Source organism: Lissotriton vulgaris, chromosome 1_1, assembly GCF_964263255.1.
Source record: "Lissotriton vulgaris chromosome 1_1, aLisVul1.2, whole genome shotgun sequence".
Classification (NCBI taxonomy): Eukaryota; Metazoa; Chordata; class Amphibia; order Caudata; family Salamandridae; genus Lissotriton; species Lissotriton vulgaris.
The window spans coordinates 1,888,508,063-1,888,533,999 of NC_141685.1; the positions used below are offsets into that span (position 1 = coordinate 1,888,508,063).

The 25,937-nt window shown below is 44.0% G+C and overlaps 1 protein-coding gene across 4 annotated transcripts in view; it reads left to right on the plus strand.

The window, feature by feature from the left end:
• Positions 1 to 25,937, plus strand: part of CNTN1 (contactin 1) — a 1,059,655-nt gene that overhangs the window by 995,040 nt on the left and 38,678 nt on the right. For all 4 annotated transcript variants that reach the window (XM_086919467.1, XM_086919469.1, XM_086919468.1 and 1 more), the window contains 2 exons: positions 3,379 to 3,491; positions 8,201 to 8,357. In XM_086919467.1, coding sequence (XP_086775593.1) covers positions 3,379 to 3,491; positions 8,201 to 8,357 — 270 coding nt within the window. The remainder of the gene's footprint in view (positions 1 to 3,378; positions 3,492 to 8,200; positions 8,358 to 25,937) is intronic.

A 25,937-nucleotide genomic window follows, 5' to 3' on the forward strand; every position in this document is an offset into this window, starting at 1 on the left:
GAAAACATGGTCATAAACTATCGCAACGAGGAGAAATGAATAATTTCTCCTCGTTTTTGCTGTTTCTATGTGTGCTGCGTTCTGCAGCACACATAGAAAACAACACACATAGAAAGAGCAAATCGCCATTAGTGATTATTAATGTGCAGGAAGGTGTCCCTTCCTGCACATAAATAATCATTAGGTAATGAAGATTTTCAAATTCCATATGTGCTGCATTTGGCAGCACACATAGGAATTACAAATCACCATTAGTAATTGTTTATGTGCAGGAAGGAACACATTCCTGCACATGAACAATCATTCTGTGCAATGCAGGCACCCTTGAACTATGGTACAAGGGTACCCGCATTTGCGCCCGGCAGCTAAATTTAGTGCCAGCACTAAGGGACTAAGGGAAACATAGGGGTCTACTGTATTATTGTAAATACGGCGCATCCATGTGTTTTCAGAATGTTGGAGCGCTGCGTTACCAATTTTGGCGTAACACTGCGCTCTGCCATTCTGTTGTAGATACGCCCCACAGTTCCATTTGTCCTTATTTGCAGTATTGTTTTTTTTAACTTAACAGGCCCGACCTCTGCAGCTGTGAGCCACATCTGCCTTATCTGCAGACAGATAAACATATACAAATCACAAAAATATTGACCCCCTGTGGCAACTGATGAGCTTAAGTTTTTAACATTTCCTGCTACTTTGCAAAAGATCATCAGAACGTAGCTACATTCAAAATGAAATAATATGGGCCATGCAGCGCAGTGCAGCAAGTTACCTTGCTGCGCTGCACTATGTGAAGAAGGAATGCGCTGTGGCAATATGGTGCATTCATGCCCTTTCCTCTGTGCCGGTGCCTGTTTGGCAGCCTAGCACCAATGCAGGCAACCTTGCACAATGGTATAGGAGGGCCTAGGTTGCATGCACGATTGTTTCTGTGCAGGAAGGGGGACCTTCCTCCCCAAAAATTATCCTGAAAGGCATATTCCTTTTTCTATGTGTGGTGCAGAATGTAGCACACATAGAAAGAGGAAGTAACATGGAGAAGTAAAGCTATTTCTCCTCATTACGCTTCTCCTGGTGAGGTGTATCTTGTTGGTGCATTAAGAGTTCTGGTAACTCAGGACAAGCGTCAAAAGCATGGGAGTTGCATGGGAACACCCATTGAACGCCCATGAAATGCCTTCCCAGGGCAGAGTAAGGCAACACAGCCATTTGCGCTGTGTTGTGGTACTCCAGATTTATAGAGCCACAGAGGGCCACACAGTGGCTTCACATGGCTTAATAAATCTGATTTTAAGATTTGCGTTGCTTTTGCACCACTTTGCGTGGTGCAAGAGCGACGCAAACAAGCTCATAAATAGACCCCATAGTAAGCAGGACTCATCACGCTCTTCAATGTTTATATGAAGCCGTTGGTAGCCATAGTACATCCATTCGGCATTAAGATCGTCAGCTACGCAGACGATACCCAACTAGTGGTATCGCTGGGCCAAGACGTGGGCTCGTCTGATGAGCTGACACCCTGCCTTGAAGCAGTGGCCGGATGGATGAAGGACTCCTACCTCCGTCTTAACGGAGAAAAACTGAAATCATGTTGTTAGGCAATGCCGCCCCTGCTTCCATCATGCCACCTTGGCCCACATGTCTGGGTCCAGCCCCGCTAACCAAACCGCACATAAAGAGTTTGGGAGTGTGGCTTGATGACAAATTGACCTTCAATCACCAAGCCACAATACTATCATCAACATGCTACAGCCTGTTAAGGATGATACGAAAAATTCTCCCTCTCCTCCCTTTTGTAGCACGAAGGATTATGATTCAAGCTCTAATCCTTTCCGGGCTAGATTATGGGAACTCCATATACTTGGGAGCTCCATTGTCCACCATTAACAAATTACAGGTGGTACAAAACAGTGCAGCTAGACTGCTCCTCCAGGTCCCCAGGAGACAATCGTCCAAACAAGCCCTCCGTCAGCTACATTGGCTACCAATGAATGTCAGAATTCAATTTAAAACACTATGCATAGCCTATAAAGCTATTTGGAAACAGGCCCTAACATTCTTCACCCCTTAATACCACTCTACCTACCATCTAGGTCGCTCCGATCCAGCAACCAATTCTTAGCCTCTACCAGAAAGATAAAGAAAGCAAGATGGGGGAGGGCGCTCTTTCTCACATTCAGCGGCTAAATTGTGGAATGCCCTTTCCCAGTCTTTAAGAGAGATACGTAGCCTGACTGCCTTCCGTAAACACCTGAAGACACATCTTTTCAACTAGTAGTCTTCACTGAATTGACACTCTTGGTTCTGAAGCTCTACGAGGCCTCCGGGTAGTTAGGCGCTATATAAATACTCGTTCAATTCAATTCAATTAAACTTTAAACTAGGTATTTATTAAGGTGACTAAGAATTTCACAAAAGAAAGCAGGTAGAAACATGGATAACATATAAAGAGGGGAGTGAACTTTTTTCATGTGTCATAAGTGATGTACATTTACACATGCATAAAGATAATGTGTTGTTGTAATAATACTTCAACATTTTTATTCCCCAAAGGGACGTGATTTTCCATCCAGAAACACTTTCCACAGAACTCACCACTTTTAGGTAGTTTCTTTGCCATTCTGACCCTAGACCAAGAATATAAAAATCCAATCATGCCAAGTGTCCTACCCTGTAACACCCACTTCCTATTCATTTGAGAAGATTAACTCAAACATAAACCTGTGTCAGCAGTTCTATTTACAAGTGCAAATCCACATTTTGAGATTTCCAAACTTAAATTTACACGCACAAATCTAGCTAATTCCTCACCTAAGACAAACTTGTATGTTGAAAATCAGTTGCAAGTCACAATGCGTATTTTGAAAATAGGTGATGTATGGGTGTAAATGGGAATTTAGGAGTACTCCCAGAATTCGTCATGAATTCTTAAAAAAATAGAAATTTAGTTTAACCCTAGGAGGAAACCAATAGATTTAAATGTTTTTTTGTGTGAATCTTGGTCATCATATTAGGAGGTATCTCAAAAGGGATGAACTGCACCTCCGATTTTACTATGAAGCATACATTATGGCCTGTTTGAGGTTGGAATTCATGCTCTCTTAGTAAAAGGTAGGAATGCGACCAACCAGTATTCGGCCACATCCTAATGGGACGGTCGTGACCGCCGACCGGGTCTCATTCGGTCCCATGACCAAGCGGTGTCGGTCTCAAGTGATTCCACCCAGCATCGGATTGACCCCATAGTATTCTCTCAAATTTTTTTTTTTATTACTATATCTATGCACCTACAAACATTAGGTTTACAATACTTAAAATATTTAAACTGCCAAGAAATAAAATTCATATTCACAATACACACTTCTTTTCTTTTTACAGCTCCAAGTCAAAAACCAAGAATTACCAGCTCTGTGAGGTCTGGCTCGGAGTATATTATCACCTGGGAACACGTTGTGCCTTTATCAAATGAATCAAAAGTGGAAGGATACAAAGTATGATTGTCTATCTTAAAGTGTTCGCAAATAAACAGCATTGATAAATTAAAAGTGAAATACATGTTTTATTAGGAACATTATTTGCTGTAGTAAATGAATGACCAATAGTTTGAAGTATTGTGTTTTGAAATTCTAGATCTTTGAGTATATTTTTTACAATATTGTGAGATGGGTGAAAAGATGATTCCCTGCTACACCTGCATGTTATAGCTTCCAAAATATTTATGTGGCAGTTAGCAACCTAATTTACTTTTTTGTGAATGTCTGATTTACCCCTGCATAAAATGAAATTCCATTTTAGTTTTTGTTTAAACAAAATAAGGCATAAGTAGCTTTATTAAAATATTATTTTTACTTTACGCGACTTTCCACTGCCACAAAAGCCATTAGGTAAACATAGCACGGTGGTCGGGTGACCAGATTGTGAACACTTAAATTCGAGACATTTCACAAACATTGAAGACGAACTACAATTTACCATTAACCATGGGACACAGATGGCTTACCTGACAGCCCTTATCAGAATAAAAAATACATGACAGTGCGGCACTGATTTGAATTCAATGTAACATTTTACACATAGTAACGTCTGTGTCAATAAATAGCTTTCGGCTATGGACCGTTAAACAATTTTTAATTCACACATTAAGACGTGTCTCTCTTTGTGCATAGCTGACTCACACGACATGTGCTAAATGTATTTACATTTTCTGAGACTGCTGATTATAAACCAGGACCGCCTGGCAAATCCAGGTCATCTCTTTGTCCTACACAGAGGTGCCTGTAACAATGTGGGTACAGTGTGAAAAGTTCCCCACAAAAGGTGTTTAGAAGAGGATGGTACTGAGAAGACAGTTTTACTAGGCTGTAGGCGAGACACCTCTTCAACTTAGCTGAAATTCCAATTCATGAGATGTTTATACTGTCAAAGAGCTTAATGGAGATGAATTTGGATCAGGAAAAATCTCAGTAGATGGGAGGTAAGGGTATTTTTACGGTTTAGGGGTGGGGAAAGTTTTTTTTAGGGTTTAGGAGTCAGTAGGGGAATAGAATGGTTATGGTATTTTAGGGTTTAGGAAGTATATAAGGGCATAGGGTAATGAGGGATTTTTTTAGAGTTTACAGATGGGTAGGAGCATGAGGTGATAAGGGTATTTTTGGGGTTGAGGGATGAGTAAGGATTTTGGGTTGTAAGGTTGTTTTTTGAGTTTAGGGGTGGGTAAGTGTATTGGGCATGTGTGCCTGTGTGAGTGTGTGTGTATATGTAGGTATATATAGTTAGGACCTAGTTACCATAGGAAATTGCCAACATTCTATTGGGAATAACTTTGGCGCCGATTGAGGAATCTGCGTGTAATTTTCCTTAAAATTGCTTCGCTCCGCTCCGCTCCTTCCCTGAAAGTTTCGGAGGGATTCGTCAAGCGGGGGCTGAGTAAAAAAAGGGGGATCCCAAAACGTGTTTTCCTCATGTTAATTTCCATAGGGACCTTTAGACACGGCTACAGCCCTAACGGCTGAATGGAATTACACCAAACTTGGCAAAATGGTAGGGCCTGGTATGCAGATGTGCCTTTGCTATGTTTGGTGAAAATCCCTCCAGTAGTTCTTGAGAAAATTGAATTTGAGCAAATTATATATCTATTTGCGCTCAACATTCTATGTACCGTGCGCGTACCCCGCGTTTTAAAAAAAATAAAATAAAAATTTGCACTTGGTGGTCCTTCTGGGACCCCCTGAGAAGGGTTAGGGGGTCAGGGGGTCTCAACCCTGCCCCCTTTTTGCGTTTTTCCACTCTTGTTTTGTGCTCTCTTGTGCCTCACTTCTCCTGAGAAACAAGATGGCTGCTCAGGTGGTCCCAGAAGGATAATAACATATATAAACGTTATCCGCTAATAGAATTAGCATTTACAAAACCTTTGAAATTTATTGAAAAAAAATATAGGTTTCACGCCTGATATAGTTAGGAATTAGCATTTAAAAACCTTGCAAATTCACTGGAAAAACCATAGGTTTCAAGCCTTATATAGTTAGGAATTAGCATTTAAAAAACCTTGCAATTTCACTTAAAAAACCATAGGTTTCAGGCCTTATAAAGTTAGGAATTAGCATTTAAAAAACCTTGCAAATTCACTTAAAAAGCCATAGGTTTCAGGCCTTATATAGTTAGGAATTAGCATTTTAAAAACCTTGCAAATTCACTTAAAAAACCATAGGTTTTAGGCCTTATATAGTTAGGAATTAGCTTTTTAAAATTCGTGCAAATTCACTTAAAAAACCATAGGTTTCAGGCCTTATATAGTTAGGAATTAGCATTTAAAAAAACATTGAAATTGCTCCTTGTACTAACTATATTTCGCGCACCCGCAATCCACTGCTGATGATGTCACATATTACATAATTCATGACATGGTCAGTGACATCACTGATGACATCACTGATGACATCTCAAATGACATCACTGATGACATCTCATTTGACATCACTGATCACATCACTGATGATATCATTCATGTGATAATTTGATGCACCTCCTCACACTCTAATATAACCTTTGATACACCCAGTGTTAAATACAGACTACCATTCTTGAAACCATTGACACACCAATACCAGTTACTACATATACACTCACTGATTCCTAGGTCTACACACACATTCACTCATTCACCCATAGAATCACTCTTACATACAGTCACTCATCAATACAACACTATTATATGCACTCATACACCTATACAGACACTCACACACTGCCACTCATCCATGGAGTTACTCACACACCTAGTCAGTCATGCAAAGAATCAATCACACTTCCATTTCCTCAACTATACAGTTATACACACAACACCTTACTTATTCAAACATATACTAACACAAACTTACTCTCTTATACAATCACTGATACAAGTACACAATGATCCATAGAGCCACTCTCACAATCATTGACTCTCATGTATAGTCATTTATATACACCCACTCTCAAAAACACTGCCTTTTACATATATATTTACTTGGGCATGTACCACTGAGACATCTATTCACTCACCAACACACCCATAAACACACTCACCCACCCACACAGCAGTTTTCACATGCACTCTTGAACCCATACACCCATTAAATCAACCACTCAAACATCTATTCATGGAGTCACACACCTCCCACCCACCCACACACACACACTCAGACACCCATACAAATACTCAGGCAACCAATCGATAACCCATATAGACACTCATGTAGCTACTGACCAACCCATGCAGCAGCTAATACAACAACAGACAGAATGATACAGACATTCACACAGTTTAGTCACTAACGCATGCATTCAGTAAGACACATGTAATCACTCACATAAACAGTCAGTCACACACCTACTAAATCCTCCATCCAGACACTTATACACCCACTCATTCTTCAATACACCTTGGCATATATATAATACATATTTAAACTTTATAGAAACACAGTCACAGGATGATGTCATCAGTGATGTCATTTGAGATGTCATCAGTGATGTCACTGACCATGTCATGAATGATGTAATATGTGACATCATCAGCAGTGCATTGCGGGGTGCGAGTTATAGTTAGCTGAACTAACCATAAAGGCCAGATTTCTATGGTTTTGTACAAGTGAAATGTCCAACTCACTATAACGTCCCTGAAACCTATGTTTTTTTTCAGTGAATTTCTATGGTTTTCTAAATGCTAATATCTAAGTATAAAGTGCCTGAAACCTATGTTTTTTTTCAGTGAATATATATATACACACACACACACACTCATATGTACTTACAATACATTTATGCTTACCTCCCTGGTAAAGGCATGCATGGTAAAAGTATGCATTGTAAAAAATGTGTGGTAAAGCATGCATTGCAAATGTCGTACACCTGCTGGAAGGTACACAAAAGCGTAAACAGAGCTGCACCACATAAGAAGTAAAGAGGTTATATGTTACAATACAGTATACAACAATTTGAGAATAACAAATTCTGGTGCAATGGCTCGCTACATTGAGGAGACACCACGCTGCTTAGCTGGTTCATTGACCCTCTTGACACCTATCAAAGTGTATATGGCAGGGGGGTTACTTCCCCATCCAACCTAAGGTTACTTATCTTTGGAAATACCATACAAAGAACTGGGACTTTCCAGGATTTGTTGGCGGCATGGCTTGTAGCTTCTGTCAATACCGCTTGAGTTGTCTACTCGACCCATGCACTGCGACAGTTTTCATTCTTGGTTAGAACATACAGACACCGCTCCTTGGCTCATACCACAAATATGTTATGTTTGCCTCTCCCTCTGCCATCAAGGCTACCCCACCCACTCCCCGCCCCTCCCCCCCTAAGTGTTAAGATTGTGACTTGAATTTAGTCGCAAGAACTTAGAAGCCAGTGGATTGCCCGGTGCCCGAGAAAGGAGGGAACTGGGCCTGTCCATTACTAACCAAAGACTGCAAGTTTTGCAGTCCATGTGCCTTGATGACAATTGAGCCTGTAACATGGAACTCTTGAATGACGTTTCTCAACTCCGAATATAAAAGCAAGGTGGTGTGTTGTTTTTAAGAGTCCCTGGCGATCTTAAAAAGTCCCTCTCTGTTTTTATAAGCATGACACATGTCTGACTCAATGCTCATATATAGTTGAATAAGAAGACATTACCTGTAATTGTAATTTTAAACATGTTATATTTTACAAGGTTCTTTATAGGCCGGACGGGCAGGTAAAAGGCGAGCTGTTTGAGACCGGCCTCCATAAAATCACCGTGCCAGTCCCAGTGAGCGGAGAGTATGTTGTGGAGGTTCGAGCGCACAGTGAAGGCGGAGACGGGGAAGTAGCACAAGTGAAAATTTCAGGTAAGCCTAAAAACTTTGATTACATATTACAAACTAGCGAGTACTGTGCTTTTCACTTTGCGGAGAGAGCGTGAATCACTTCAGTACTTGCCACGGAATGTTACGCGCCTATATGTGTGCATATGAACTACATTGAATAGTAATTCAGTGTTAATCCAGCAGAATTTTTATTCTGATGCATGGCTGATAGGTTATACAAGTGCCCCACTGAGCACAGAAAGGCAGAGTTCCAAACAGGTAGAATTTCAAGTATAAATTGCTAGTCTGTCAATCTCAGTAGCCGCAGGCTTGTTTTAGAGTGTGAAGTGAACAGTTCGCAACACGACATACGCCCAAAAATGTTGGGCTGAATAAAGCAATATACTGGGATAACTGATATCAGAGTAGCGTGGCCGCAGAAATGTTACTTCTCTTTTTTTATAGTATCTCATAATAGATTTCAAATGCAAGGCCAGTGTTATTGCCATTGATACATTATTCAAAGCAAATAGGTAGCCCATTGCAGCTCTGACGGTTCGAATGGCATTAAACCTTTAAGCAGGTCGCCAACAGGGCACAAGTCCTAAAAAAAGAAGTGGGGGACTAACCTAGTTACTAAGAATGCAAGTGGCATCACGGCACATGATATCGCAGCGCTTGACATCGTGGCGCAGGGCATCACGGCGCGTGACATCACAGGAAGTGGCATCATAAGAAGTGACATCAGATCCTAAGACCTCACATATAGGTTTAACATGTCTATCCTGACTACATTGGAGCACATTTCGAGTATATAGGGAAACCCTCCTGATTTTGGCAGAAGATTCACACTTTTGTAAGCTACACATAAAATAATGTCTTTTGTCAGCGTAAATTTCCTCTACCTATAGTGCTTTAAAAGAAAAAATAGTGGTACTTAAATTATTTCAATGCCTCCTCAGGGGTAGTAAGCACTATATAAAGCACATTTATTTTGTGTACATACTAGGAAAGACCAACACATCTGACATTCTTTCATTGCATGCAAATCAACCTAAACAGAGTCTGAGCAAAGTGAAAAGCTGCCTCTCAAGTATGTGTGAAGCGCTAACAAGGTGTGAGCCTTTGTTTCCCCTCTGCTGCATTTGCTTCAAGGTGTGAGGCTCCTGACTGCTGCCAGCCAAGAGAGACGAACAAAAGGAGGCCTGGTGACCCCTCAGATTCGGCCTTTGTATTGGCCCAGCAGGAGTCTTAACTAAAAAAGCCCCCTCCCGCCTGCACGTTGTTGTGGATCGAAAGCAGACAACAACGTGCAGGCTGCAGAATGTGTCCCGGTGTTTTCAAATTACACCGGGACAAATTCCGCGTATTTTTACTTTGGGGCCCAACCTCTTAGCAGGGTGGAGGTGTCCACCCTGTGCAAATAGTGGGTGGACCCCCGACTCGTGCCCTGGTCGCCAATATATCTGTCACAGTTGCAGATAATAAGGCTGATACTATATTCAAATTCCTTTACGTTCTTTCCATTCTAACCAAGCTGTATTTTAATTGGGGAAACTAGGAGCCCTATTCACATCCTGAGTAAGATGTATCTAGGCTTAGGATCTGGAACTGTTTTATTGTGCTGTGTCTTATCTCCAATGATTTATTAATGAAGCACGGTCCAGGTTTTACTTGGATCCAGGGCCTCTTTTGTAAAATAGTAAGTGCTGGTGCCCAAAGATGCCTCAGAAACCCGAAGCGGGTGCTGCTGAAGGACTAGTTACCAGATATCAAGGCTGTGTATTCTTGATTTCACGTCATGCCTCTTTCTTTCATCCATCACCATACAAATCATGTACCATTATCTCACTCTTGCATGTTCTTTTTCTTGCCCACTTCTTCCCTTTGTCACAGTATTTCTGACTTTCTTTTCCTCCTTTTTTCTGTGTTTTTCTCTCTTTTACTCTGGGTCAAAGTCTTATGGGGAAAAACAAGTGATGGTCCCCAAAAATGAGCGCTGATGGGTTCCACTTAAGACCACAGCTCAAATTAAGCACTGCTGAAGCAAAGACATCGTTTTATTTTAAGAGTCAGTCGATTACACAAATAGACTTTTTTCAGTAGGATTCAAATGCGAATTTGGGCTTTCCTTCGTGACTAACTGCAAGATTTGCTTTTTACCATATTGGTCCGTTCATTGGAGAACACCTGTAAAGAGTTCTACAAAATAAAGAGGCCCCACCTATTGTACTTGCCTTATTTCTGTTCAAATTATGAACGAAAAAAGAAATCGGGTACAACTTGTACCTTTAATTGATTGCAACCATAATTCAGCAGGCAAATATGCACAGCTCGGCTTTCTTGGATAAGTCCAGAAAAAGTAGAAACAGCAAGCATATTCTGTTAGTGGTGAATTTGAAGAAAGTGTGGCGGAGGGTAAGTTATGGGTGTTCCACGTAGAGTACCAAATAGAAGAAAGAAAACTGAGCCAAACTTTAAAGTTTTACCCGAGCCAGCCTGCATCATGCTCTTTGCCCAGACAGAAAGTTTTACATACCTCTACATTTGAAACCCACAAGAGGTTAACCACTGCAACTCAATCTTCCTCACCATCTGATTTAATTTACTGCCAATTTGAACAATTTACATTGGCTGCACATGTTACTGCTGAGCATACGGATTCTAGATATAGTTTCTGATTATGAATATCCCCTGAAAGCCTGTGCCAGCATCTTAATTCGCTTACCGCTAATCAGGCAACTGACTTCAGAAACCTTCAACCCTGTTACAATACATGTAAATTATTCTAAGGGTGCAATTATGTTGTTTAAGTGATCTTGAGCCATGTCTTATTCTGTCAGATGTTACAAACTTAGAAGGTGTATGCTATTTAAAGTGTGTGTATACATACACACAGCTGAATAATATGATGTCATTAGAGTCGTCAGGAGGGTACCTTTGTCAATCGTGTCCTTTATTATTGATAGAATGTAGTGAATAGGTAAAGAGGTAGCATCTTTGAAATGTAACACTTAGAGGCATATATATAGATTGTGCCACGGAACGTCACTTGTTCCGCGTGCCATTGGTGCCCTATTCCATATTTATGAGGCAGCATTAGCACCACAGCAACCATTTCTTTTTGATGCTGCCCCACATTTGCAATGATTCGTAAATCTGAGGCAGCGCCAAAAACGAATTCCACTGAATTGTAGGTGTTAGATTAGTGCAACGAGGAGAAAAACTTGTATTTCTCCTTGTTTTTGCTCTTTCTGTGTGTGCTGCAATCTGCTGCACACATTGAAAGAGCAAGTCGCCTTTAAAGGTTCTTTATGCGCAGGAAGGTATCCCTTCCTGGACATAAACAATCATCCCTGCAACACAGACACCCTTGCATCATGGTGCAAGGGTGCCTGCATTGAGGGGAATCATCCCTACAATCCAGGCACCCTGTACTATTGTGCAAGCTTTTCTGTGTTAGCGCTAGGCACACAAGGGAAATCACAGGAGTGCACCATATTCTTGTAAATAAGGCAAATCCCTGCGTTTCTGAAACAAAGCAACACTGTTACATTGCTCGCAGCTCCACGGTACGTCATTTCCTAGTAAATATATACCCCTTAGACTGTATCCAGTAAAGATGCTTTGCTCTATACTTTGCACAAACTGTTGTAGGCCCTATTTTCTAGAACATCTCTTCTTAGATGCATCAATGAATTCACAAAGGAGAGAATACTCCCAGCCCAGCAAATGCCCTGTTATGGGATATAAACCAAGAATGTGGGGGCATATTTGTATTTTGTATTTGAACTTGTATAGCGCACAGCTACCCGCAGTGGGTTTCCCGGTGCATGCTTAAGGAACCCGTCCTGGTATTCCCCTGCGAGATAACCCATTACTGGGCATCTCCAAGGTGAAAGCCAGGCATCCCGCTGCGAGGGGCCGTTGTGGAGATTAAGCAAGCTATTGCCCAGAGTTACAGAGTGGGACTCCATGATTGGAATAGGCACCGAGGCGAGAATTGTCAGGTCCGGGGAAATTTGAGCCCAAGACCCGCCGAGGCGGGGAATTGAATCCTGGTCCAGGCCAGACCTCTGCCTCAGGTCTGCCGCTCCAACCACTTGAGCCACAATTCTCCACACTTGAGCCACACTTCTACACATATTACCAAGCAATAGCGATAATTATCGCTATTGCTTGGTTAGAGACAAAAATTTACCGCTGAGCTGCGGCGATTTTTACCGCAAATAAACCTTGGTATTACCAAGGTTTAACGCAAATGCGATAAAAATCGCCGCAAAGCATGAATATCGCTGAAAAGTCAGCGATATTCATGCATTACCGAGCTAATGCTCTTAGCCATGTTATCCACCTCCCATTGGATAACATGGCTAAGAACTGCTCAGGGCAGGTGTTAGCTTTTGGAGATATTCGCTCTTAGCGCGAATATCTCTAAAAGTTGGTAATAGGAGATAGCGATGTTAGCGACTGTTTTCAGTCGCTAACATCTTGGCACGCCCACTTTGCATGTCATTAGTGATAAATATCACTGACATGCAAAGCGGGGCCCAAGATGGTCGCTATCTCCTACTAGCTGTCGCTAACTGGTGTTAGCGACAGCTAGGTAATAGGGAGATCATTTTATCTCTGCTTTCTTGGCTTTTAAAGCCAAAAAAGCGGAGAGAAACCCCCTTGATAATATGCCCCCTGATTTGTCAGTACTGAGATTATGTGCGCCTGTGCTCCCAGGGGAGAACTATGAGTGGAGGTGCTTGGGGCTAAAGCAGAACAAAAGATTTGGATACATATACAGGAAGCTGCAATCAAGCCATATGTGAGTCTGGAGTACACTCTCTGCAGGCCATGGTCATCCTCTAAGACCCTGAGACCTAAGCTGATCCACAGAATCAGAGAAAAGATAGCGTGTACCTTGTGCTGCCAAGAGACACTACACATGTGGGCTCAGATTCTCAAAGATTTCGCGTGGGGTTAGCGTTACTTTTGTAATGCTAAAGCAATGCAAAAAATGTATGGGTATTCACAAACCAACGCAAAGTGGTATTTCCATTGGTTTGTATGGAAAAATAACTCAAAGCAGAGTGAAACACTGCTTTGCAATACTTTGATTCAAGGGGTGGTACATGAGCATACCCATGCTGCCACCCATGAGGTTTGATGCTAACCCATATTCTCAAGCATCAATAGAAAGAGTTTAGTGACAAAAATTAATGACACTGAAAAGCAGGCAATAAACAGAGAAAGATTGACATTTCTCTGTGCTTTTCTGACTTTGCATGCGTGCTGCACTGTGAAGCACACATAAAAAGTAGGAAGCGCTTTTTCACTTGTCTAAACATAGTATTATGTACAGGAAGGATACCCTTCCTGTGCAATACCTTTGCTAGACTCACAAGCAAACCCCAGTGCTATGGCACTAAGGTGTGTTTGTGCCACTTGGCAGATGAAATTGACGTTGGCGCTAGGGAGAGGGGAGAAGAGAGCCATTTCTATGTGAATATGGCCCTCTCCTGCTCCCTCCCTGTCACACAACAAAGGGCCGTTCCTTTGGTTGCAAAGTTTACAGGTACTGCACTTCAGTACGAATGATAGTAAGCTGATAGGAAGATGAGAGATGTGAAATATCGGATGTGAGTGAAGTAAAGACGAATGCAAGAATCGTGTCCTCTGCAGGTGATCGAATGTAATGTAAACTCTTATATTCAATGGCACCAAAGAATATTATTTTGATCTGTAAGAAAATAGCATCCGAAAACCCTGGCGGTCTAGAATAGGAAATGAAAAATTCGACTGCCATGTGCTGGTGGAAAAATTCCTAATGTCTCGTGCCCACTTAATTTTTTCTTTTTCTTGAATACTAAAAGATTTAATTAGCTGGTGCAGCACGCATAGCTAAAGTGGAGCTTTAAAATCACTGCCAAGTTGACAGGGATTTCTAACTATGACAGCCTGTCCTCCACAGGGGGGTTGCAGCCGTAGCCTCTGCCAGCCGCAGTCCATGGAGGGAGTTCCGGTGGGGCAGGCAGGCGGGGTGGGGGAGGGGCAGGGTGGGGGGTGATAAACACCGGAATATGGATGATTGAAGTAACCAATTAAATTAATAAAACGAATTTCGTTCTGTGCCCAGCATCGCGAACCAGAACGTATTGCACGGATTCCATTCCGACCGAGCCATTCTGATGGGCTCGGTCGGAAAGGAATCCGACACGGATTTCCAGATTGCGGACAACAGGCTGGGAGATCCTTTCCGCCGTCCGGAAATACCTCAGTACTCCTCCGGCCGCCTCTTTGCAACCAAGGGAGTATGTTGGCAGTTTTTCACTGCCTTTTCGTACTACTTTTGCCAGCACGAAAAGGCAGTCGGAAACTGTCTTTGGGGTCCACCAGCAGGGCCCCCATGGGTGCGAGGCTGCCGAATGTGGATCCCTGCACCTGGTGACAGGCACCTTGGGGTGCTGGCCACAGGGTGCAGGGATGAACTGCACCCCTGCTTTTCACATTACAAGCATGCTTTCCACTCGAAATGCATGCTTGCATTGTGAAGTATACGAGTGCCACCGAACCCTGTTCGGTCGCATCGTACTAGCAGGGTCTCAACCGATGACAGCAGGTCGGTCGGTTACGGCTCCTGACCAATAAAGGACGGATTCAGGTCTGTCCAACATCGGAATCGGCCCCTTAGTGGGAGAAGGCATCCCACCTATATGTCACTGGGGGTCAGGGTGGCCCTAACCTGCCCTCTTTTGTGGGCTTTAATTTTTTTTCAATTCTCTGGACAGTCCCGGAGTCCTGTAATGGCCTCCATAACATATTCAAGTCAAGTTGTGGACAGCCAATCTGGATCCGCCTATCCACTTTGAATAGGCTAGTCAGAGCATATCTGAACACCAATAGTCTAGATCACTCCAACTTTTTACCAGCGTTAACCCCTTCATGCCCACCCGAGCACTTTTTAAATGCTAATTTCTCAAAAGCGGCTACAAAGATTTACAACAAATAACAAAAGGAACACTTTCTGTGTAAGGTTTTAACTTTTTGCCAAATTTGATATTGCTTCATTCAGCCATTATTTCTGTACCAGAGAGCAAACTTTCCTATATGAATTAACATGGGAAATCACAGCTCTTGAAGGTCCAGCATACATACTCCAATAATAACTGTAATATAATAGGTAGGGTATGCAGTTCCTATAAAGAACAGTGATAGAGTGTGATGACCAGGCCAGTCAAGTCCAGAGGAGTCAGCTGGGAGCATGAGTAAGGAGGAAGAGCTATCAAACACTCAATGAGCACCCGCAGGGGGGCTCTGAACCAGAGATCTTTTCTGTATGCCACTTTGTAATGTGTGAAGCCTTGTGAGGAGCTGATCAGTGTAGACTGTTGTAAATGATCTTTCAGCTATGAATACTAGGTGCAGGTAAAAATAGGTCAGATGGTCCTTTAAAAAAGTTTTAATGGGTGAGTCCCCTAGCCTATGTTGAAAACATGAGCACTATCATCAGAAATGATGATGGGTCAAGATGTTACTTGCCCTGATCGGTCCTGTAAGGATCTGATAGAAATTCTTAAGGACCAGTGAATCCTAATCTACATGAGTGGCTGGAATCGGTAATTACTCTATGACCCGATTTCCAATCACCAGTCAGATGCCTACATGCATAAAAATACCTTTCAAAGTATATAAACGATCCTATTGGGGGGCGGAGCTTGCTCGGAAGCGCAATGGCCTCTTGATCCCGGAGCTCCTCCGCACACTCACTAACATCCGACGATTTATCCTGCAGTTTGGGGTCGGTACCGCTGGAGAACTACGGCGGAGCCGTCGAAACACCCTGGACCGGCTCTGTGGTGCCGGTTTCGCGGTCTCACACCTGGCTGTGCTGAAGAGAGATCCGACAGACCTGCTGTGCCTAGGCCGTGTATCCCTGACCTCCAGTGATCCCGGGGGCCGGTCTGCAGACGTGCAGCGCCGGCGAGGGCTCTGAGCCGGCGCCCTTGGAGTGCCAGAACAGCGGCGTTGAAGATCGCCGCCGATAATCGCCTGGTGGCATTGGAGGTCCATCACTGTTGCGGTGGTAGTGCGGCAGGCCCCCCGTGGCGCGGGAGTACTGTGGGATTCCCAGGAGAGGAGAGGGCCACAGAGAAGGTATTGGAGGAGTGCCCTGGTCCGGCCTTCCTTGCCGGGGACTTGTGCTGCTGCTTGGAGCTGCAGGGACCGACTCTGCCTGATAATTTGCATAGCGCTCCCCGCCTATGGACAGGTAACTGTGCATACAATTGCGAGCTGGGCCCGGTAGGTGCGGACGGGCCGAGGCCTCATAGTGGGACAGTGCTGGTCGGGGGTGCCCTTTGGCGCCCTAGGTGGCCTGCATTGGAAAGTGGAGACTGCCCCCTCTGTGCGCGGGGACCCCGCTGGATTGGATTTGGCACCTGCGCTGTTTGAGTTGTCGCCGGACTCCCTGAGGCCCCTGTTCCACATCGACCAAGGGGAAGGGAACAGGAACCAACCCAAGCTGTCCTTCGAGCAGCGACGCACGAAAACGCAAGACCCGGATCCTGAAGGGCATTCGGTGGTGAAGGTGCCTGAGTAGGCTGGCGCTGAGGAGGATATCCGTTCCATCCTGAAGTCTATGGAACACTCTCTGCAGAGAGGCATCTCGGCATTGCCCTCCAAGATGGACACCGTGACAAACACGCAGAGCGGCTGGACATGAGCGAGAGGAGCCTCACGGAGGTTGAGGAATCCCGTACAATGCTGGATGCTGATCATCAGCAGCTGGGGAAGGTTCTACATATCCTCCAAAATAAAACAGAGGACTTGGAGGTGGGTTCTCGGGGCTGCAACCTGAGACCGGTGGGCCTTCCGGAGACGACGGCTACCGGCAACATGGAGCTTTTTATGGAAAAGCTGCAGTTCACACTGCTGGGGGAAGGCGCCTTCTCGACCATGTTTGTGGTGGAGAGGGCGCAAAGGGTGCTAGGGCCTCGCCCGCAGCCGGGTGCCCCCCGCGCCCCATCATCGCGAAGTTGCTTAATTACCGGGACCGGGACACAGCTCTGAGACTTGCTCGGGAAAAGAAGATCCTCAACTAAGAGGGTTCAGAACTGTCAATATTCCCTGACTTCACAGCTAGGGTCCAGTAGGCCCGCAGGCATTTCGTCACCCTCAAGAAACAGCTTCGTGACTTGGGTGTCGATTATGCCATGCTGTATCCAGCAAAGCTCTGTGTTAACCATCAAGGGAAGTCGCACACCTTCACGGACCCCAAAGTCCATCAACAGGCCATCAGGAAATCGACTAGAGACCACAGAACCAGCCCAGAGAGTGTGCCACAGGATGATCTGGTGAACTTGGTGCTGAACGAGCAAGACTGAGCCGCCTGGTGACTGTTCTCTTCCGCAGTCCAGACTGGGCTTCTGGACTGCGGTGCTGTAAGTCACCCGGTGGTCCTTGATGTTCCCCTTTGTTTACCCCTGCGGGGGCGCCCTTGGGAGTTGTACGGGTTGCTAGGGGGGTACGCCTGCTGTGGTCCCGGAGATTTTGAGTAACGTTATGGAACCGAAAACTGTCCAGCGGTATACAATTGGGCCTCGAGGTCTGGCTGGACTTGGGGCATTCGGACGGTTGCCCTTATGATGCTGGTTGAGAGTTGTTGGCTTGCACAGATCAAAGATTTTAGCCTAAGATAGTGTTGGTCTAAAGGTCCTAGGACTCCGACTGCTATTGTCCGAATGTGTGGGACAGGGCTCGGGTGGTGATATGTTCTGCTTCATTGTTTCCTTGCATTTTGTTGGTTGGAAGCGACCTCTGCCCTTGTGTGCCTTGCACGGTTATTGTTCTTTGTTGTGCCATTGCTCTGGTTCATGGGTGATGCACGGGGGAGCTGGGCGGGTAGTGGGGGAGACGTACACCTCATGCGACCATGTTGGGGGAGGTCTGCTGTGGGTGAGGGGTATGGGGGGGATGGGTGTGAAGGGGGATTGTTGGTATGTTTTGTTTTTTGCAGATGACACTCAGTTGGCCCAAATGCTGTATAGTCCCACGCTCTTGTTTACACTGACGACATATGACACGTGAACCACTAGGCCCTGAGGGAGGGGGAAGCGGGCTGCGCTCACTTTCCTGGAATGTCAAAGGTCTCAAGGACCACCGTAAAATCCGAAAAGTCCACAGCTACCTCAATAGACATGATATTGATTTGGCTCGCCTACAGGAGACGCATCTTCCTTTGACCAGCCCCATGCTTAAGATCAGAGCTCTGGAGGGTAATATCAACGCCGCAGGGTTCACCACACATGCCAGGGGGGTCATGACCTGGGTAAACCACAAAACCCCATTTACGTTTCATCTCTTTCACGAAGAGGCCAGAGGCCGCTATGTTCTGTCCAGCTGGCGTGGCCGGGGTTTCGATATCCTGATAGTTGCCTATGGGCCTAATTTTGACTGCCCTGAGTTTTTTGGAGACCTCTCTAGACTCATACAGCAAGGTGTCTACACCAACATTCTCTGGGGTGGTGACTTTAACCTGGTCAGGGATCCAGCGTTGGACAGATGTGCAGGCCCTCCTAGGGGTCCGGCAGCTGCAGCAAGAAAGCTTGATGAAGTTATGGTGTGCCTGGATCTGTGCGATGTGTGGCGGATGCATAGTGGAGAGAGGAGGGTACATACATTACTCTGCATTCCACAATCTTTATACACAATACTGGCTTGCCTCTAGATCTCTGTGTGGTCTGGTCAAGCAGTGTGTGGTGCTTCCGCACACGTTGTCTGATCATTCACCGCCTCTTCTGGTGCTGGACACGCCGGGGAGGAGAATCCCTCCGTTCACTTGGAGGTTCCCCCTGTTTTGTCTTTTAGATCCCTTGTTTCGTGAGGAACTGGCAGTAGCGATTGATACCTTCTTTGAAACTAGCATTGGCTCTGTTGCTAACTTCCAAACGATATTGGAAGCCTTCAAGGTGTACATTAGGGGGGTCGCCATGTCAAAACACTCGGCTGTGCTTACGGCGATTAGGCAAACTCTAACCGTCTTGGAGGGTAAGCTGAAAGATCTGGAACAGCGGCGCCTCTGTGGTGACACTAAGGCTGTAGATGATGAAATTAGAGAGCTCCTGGAGCAATATCAGGAAGCGGTAGATCGCGAAGTTCAACATATGGGAAAGTACACTTCGGCACGTTTTTACGGTTCTTACAGAGAGACCGGGATTGGTCCTGGCCAGATTAATGAAGGCTGGGCAAGGACGGACACTGATTACTGAGGGTAAATCGGCCAGTAGTGAACTCTTGACTTCTGAAGAGGATGTGGCAGACCGCTTCCGACAATACTACGCTGATTTATACCGATCTAACTCGGGGGGTTCGGAGCACCACATCACTGAATATCTGGGGTTTATACAACTACCCTGCCTTCCGACCGCGCATAAGGAACTTTTGAGCCATCCGTTAGAAAGGGACAAGATCACAGAAGCCTTGGGCGGTATGAGGGCTAACAGCGCACCGGGCACGGACGGGCTAACTTTCGCCTTTTATAAGGCATTTCGTGAGCAGTTACTCCCCCACCTAGCGGCTTTGTTTGCTGACATATATGAGTCAGGAGTGTTGCCCCACACAATGCGAGAAGCTTTATTAGTGGCCATCCCTAAGCCGGGTACGACCCCGGATGAGTGTAGTTCATATTGCCCGCTCTCGCTTCTCAATGTGGACACGAAACTGTTTGCCAAGGTTTTGGCGACTAGGCTGGCGTTGACATCGCATATACTGGTTGCTCCTGAACAGGCGGGATTCATGCCCTCCAGAAATTAGACTTATAATATACGTACCGTGTTTGGGGTGATGCAGCACGTCCGCCAAGATGTCAAGGCAGTTGCTGTATTTTTAGTTATGGAAAAGGCGTTTGACTCGGTTGAATGGCCATTCCTGAGGCAGGTCTTGACGAGAATGGGGCTCGGGGGACCTTTTTACAGTTACTAGGCACTTTATATTGTAAACTCACGGCCAGAGTGCGTATCGTGGATCTGGTCTCCTACCCCACGTAAAATGACTTCTGTTCTTTACAAGACCGCGATAGGGCAGAGGGCACACAAATATACAGCAGCCAGACTAGCATGGCAGAGCGACCTGGATGTGCAGGTAGATGATGCGACTTGGTCCTATTGTTGCATGAATACTCGCAGGGTGTCCTTGCATGGTAGACATTGCCTGGTCCACTTCAAATTCTTGAACAGGGTATACTACACACCAGAGAGACTGTGCAGATATGGGTTGTGTGAAAATGTAGAATGTGAGAGATGCCATGTGGAGGTGGCTGATTTTCTGCATCTGGCGTGGCTATGCCCAGGTGTGAGAGCTTTTTGGCTGGCTGTGTTTGCTGAACTGGGCAGGATCGTCACGTTGAAACTCCCAGTGGAACCGCTGGTGGCTCTCTTGGGCTACACTAAGGCCGTTCTGAAGGCAATACAAAGATTGGTAGACATGGGATTGTTAATGGCCAGAAGGAGGGTAGCTATGTGCTGGCTGCCGGGCCCTCCTCCCACCTTACAACAGTGGTCTAGAGACATGCTGTACTGCTTCTCGCAATCTGAGCTCTATAGTGAGCTGCTCCTGCCCAGGAGCCGACCCAAAAGCTTCTGGGGACTGTATACTGCCTACTTGACTGGAGTGAGGAGTGAGAAAGCAGGGGATACGGCGAGTGGTGCAATGCTGGACTCCACAGGAGTTGCTGAACTCGCTGGAATAGAGTGAACCACTTGCTTGGATCGAAGTGATGAGTTGTTGGCTTGGAGGGCGCAGTCCAGTCATGCGTGCTTGTCTTGGGGCGTAATGGCTGCAGGGCGGGGGTAGCACTCCTTTTCTCTTGCTCTGCTGAGTGCTCTTCCGTGCGTTCCGTCCTCTACTATTAGCCTCTCCTGTTACTTTGAGCGCCGCCTGCCCGCTTTCGGGATGTTGGCATCATGGCTGTGTTAATATTCTAGTGCCTATGAGGAATACTGAATGGGGATGGCGGGCTAGCACATGTACCTGTGAGGGTTTTTAATCTGCGAATGTATTTGTGTTTCTTAATAAATACTTTAATAAAAATTTTAAAAAACTATCCTATTGTGTTGCCTTTAGGTTTCCTTGATTAGTAGCAAAGCTATATGCAAATTTTACATGGGAGTCCGCAACGAAGGTTCACATGGCAACTTAACCTGGCTCAACTCCCTTGTGGGTGCCGTCCGGCAGTGCAGCTTTGGCCCGATGTGGAGCTCGCCCAGTGATGAAGCATGATACCCTTCTGGGAGTCTGAGGGCTTTTTCTCCTAAGGAGTCACACTCCCTGCTGACTCCTCAGGCCTTGACTGACCTAGTTATCACACTCTATCACTGTTTGGTATAACCAAGTGGTGGTTGCCACTAGGTAGTTATAGTTAGGACATGTTTCCATAGGAATAGTTCAGCTGCAGTGTTGAACATTTCGGGGTGATCCCGCAAGTGGGGAACGAGAAGAAGAGCGGGGTTCCCAAAACATGTCTTCCCCATGTTAATGCCCATAGAAATTGTAGGCATGACTACAGCCCGAACCAAAGGATGGAATAACACCAGATCTTAAAAACTATTTGGAAAACATGTAATTAATTTTTCAATGCATCCCGTTTTCCTTTAAGGAAAATTGCTACAATAAAAACACATTTTATTCAAAAGCAATCACAGGCATGGTGATCTACTGACCCCAGCAGACCACCATCCTTGTGATGGCATCCAATCGTAGTGGGTTGCAATTTGTGACCTACCTCTTTAATATTCATGAGGTAGGTCAAATTGCATCCCACTACAATTTGGTATTTTACGAACTGACCTATTAGTACGTTGGCCGGTTCCCAAATTGGCACATTAATTGCAAAAATATTGGTGTCTTGCATGCGCCTATCAGATAATACAGCTCCCACACACTCAACACCCGGCGCAGCAAAAGACTTTAACACAAGACAAACAACACCTTTAGAAAAGGGTTTTATTTTACAAAATGCAAGGACTCTCTCTTTTAGAATAAGGCTTGGCGTTTTATTTTACACAATGCTCTCAAACAGAAAGGCTTTCCCAGATGCCAAATGCACAAGATTCAAATACACAAAGAGACATATATATGTTTATATGCAAGCAATAATAACACACTTGGTAAATATAATGCATGAAAAAAACTGAAGAATAAACAAGCAGCAAATAATATTATAATATGAAATAAGACTCAAGCACATATACTAGGACGTCATGCAAGAGATCAGAAAGATATATATATATATATATATAACACCAAATCCTGTCCATCTTGAAATAATCAGCAAGACGATAAAGGCAGGAACGGACCCCCACTTAGGCAAAGGTATTATCAAAGTGCTTTATTGCTCTCTTCTTCCAACATGACGCGTTTCGACCAGGTCTCCCCGGTCTTGTTCACATGACATGCCCGGAATCCCGCGTGACTTAAATACTCCCATTTACCACCATGTTACCTCCCCAACAGTTCATAGATAGAGAAGAAAGACTTTTAAAGATGAACTGGCAAAAAATTTCACTTTAAGCCTGTCTGGACGATGTACATGAAAATACAATTAGTTCATGTTTTTCATAGTTAAACTAGATATACTGGGCAAGTGTCCAATTAATCAACATCAAAGTCATTTCAACAATTCTAAATTTGAATTTAGAAACAGGTGGAAAAAAATGGGATATTACACCAAAAATGTGAAAGTGAGACGCAATGACTATGAAAACCAACACAGTCGATGCGACATATTAAAAACAATATAATTTAGCAGATGCAATTATATGTCTCATGAAAAAGAATCCCGTAAGGAATTCCAAAAATTGTCAATAACATGTAAATAACAAAGGAAGAAATTTTGAAAAAAGGCATGGAAGAGAAATGGAGAAATGACAGATAACCTAAAGTGCAAAATGAGTGCATAACTGCAGAGATATAAATATTTAAACAGTGTGCAAAAAAGCCATCACAAACACTAAAACCACACCATCATCGGACCAAAACCAGTAAAACCAGATACCTAGTATAACCAATAAAGATCACAATAAAAGCGAGATTAAAATGCAGTAAATGACCCTAACACTACACAAATATAAATACATACCTATTTACATAGTATAAATATTCACCAAATTTCATACAATTCAAAATGAAATTAAACATCTCATCAAAATAACCAATTAATAAGGTATCCAAAATTTCATTAAAGATTGTAAAAGCAGCATAGTTCAAATAGACAGATATTACATTGAAGGTAAAACAAACTCATCTCATGACTGATATATCAGTAAATAAATAAGAAACACAATTAGTATTAAATGATCGTAGAAGCTGTAAAACCCAGAAAAGGTTTATAAAAAAGGGATGTATGACGGTACAACGCGTACCGTCACAACGCATCCCTTCACACCGCATCCCTTACAACGCAAGTCGTTACCACGACTTGCGTTGGGGGCGCGGATTTCGAATAGTATAATTTACTATTCTAACACTAGTCCCCGTGGACCCTAGGGAAGGTGTTGGGATAGAAAATTTACTATTTTTAATCCTTTAGCGCCCTGCAGCGCAAGTCGTGGTAACGACTTGCGTTGTAAGGGATGCGTGGTAAAGGTACCGCGTTGTAAAAACTTTGTGGTAAACGATGTTTACCATAAAAATGTGTAAAGATCTTCCCCTGTATTAAGCCCATTTGGCATCTTGGTATCTAACCATACAATGTATTTACTTTCCATTTGGCGCAAATTCTTCTCTCTATTCCCTCCTCTAATAGATTTGGGAACAGCGTCAATTACAAAGTACCGAAGATCATTTAGATTCTTTTGGTGTACCAATTTAAAATGACGGGCTACCTGATACGCAGGGTCAGAATTCACAATAGCCCTAAGATGCTGTAAAATGCGGTTAAAAACAGGGAGTTTAGTACTGCCAACATATTTCAGTTGGCATGTGCATTCCAGTACATAAACTGCAAAGTCTGTTTTGCAAGAGTAAAGGCCATGTATTTTGTTGGGCACAGGAGAGAATGCATCCTCAAATTCCTGTTTATTTACTCCAAGCTTGCAGGATCTGCACAAGCTACATTTAAAAAAACCTTTTCTGTTTGTCAGCCAATTACTTTTATTACATACTTCCGGACTAGTTCTTACTAGAGCATCCCTCATGGAGTGTGCTCTCCTAAAAGTTATGACCGGATGTGTTTCTAACTCTGGTGCCAGTGTAATATCAGTTTTAAGAATCGGCCAATGTTTGTTAACTATATTTCTCACTTGCTTTTCTTGGCTACTGAAAGTGGTGATCAATCTCACCACTGGTTTTTTAAGTAGATCCGGATTCGAAGAGTTCACAATCACACTGCTGGTACTAGGTTGAGCAACATGTTCGTGTACTCTCACAAGTGCTGATTGCAACTCATTCAAATTGTAGCCACAAGCTCTGAATCTATTCAAAAATTCAGACAAACATTTGTCCAGATCTTCTTTTTTGCTGCAAATCCTTTTTATCCTTAAAAGCTCCCCATAGGGGATGCTTTTAATTAGGTGCATGGGATGGGCGCTGCTGGCATGCAAAACAGCATTCCCAGCAGTAGCCTTTCTATGTAATCTGGTTTGGATATTTTTATTCTCCACATAGATCTCTACGTCTAAAAATTCCACTTTTAGTTTGCTGGCTTGAGCTGTGAATTTGAGATTCAGGGTATTTACATTAATATCTGCCACAAACTGTAGTGCAGATTCGCACGAGCCATTCCAAATAACACACACATCGTCGATGAATCTCCACCACTTAATAACCTGATTTGAAAATGTTTCAGAATGGGTGTGCTTGAGGACATGCTTCTCCCACCACCCCACATGCAAGCATGCGTAGCTGGGGGAGAAGCATGCCCCCATCGCCACTCCTCTCAGCTGCTGAAAATACTCCTTATTGAAAAGGAAAAAATTATTAGTGAGACAGAGCTCAATCATACTTAATAGCATTTTGTTGAGTTGGTAAAAACAAACAACCCTTTCTGATAAAAAGTGGTTGATGGCATTGAAGAACCAGGTTTCTTTAACCCAGTGGCACCAGGGACACGCCTCAAAGTCTTCGGGTTCTCCTGTCTTGGCAAACAGAGACACAGAATACTTCTAGGTGGCGTCAGAGATCAAATTTATTAGCTGCAGCTAGTAACAGTAATCCCAGCAATACAACACGGTGTACAACTCAAGAAACTGTTCAATTTTGTAGAGCAAGACATAAGTATTTATACACAATATTCACATTACAAATGGACACCCACTGCAGCAAATTCTGACCAATAGAAACACATTTCTATACATTATCACATTCCAAAAAGGCTCACTTTACATTGTACCAACCCCACAAGTTAATTACTAGAGTGTCCCAAATTCAATTTCCACAAACCGGACAAACCCATAATTGAAAGCACAATGCATGTAACGAAGGAACATAAAAAGGAAACAATGATAGATAACGAGCAAGATAAGGCATGTGTAGAAAAGTTAAAGGTTGACAATGTCCTGAACTTTGGCTTGCAATCTCAGACAAGGATCAACTAAGGAAATTGGCATCGCAAAGGGTCAGTTTCAGATAAAGAGGTCA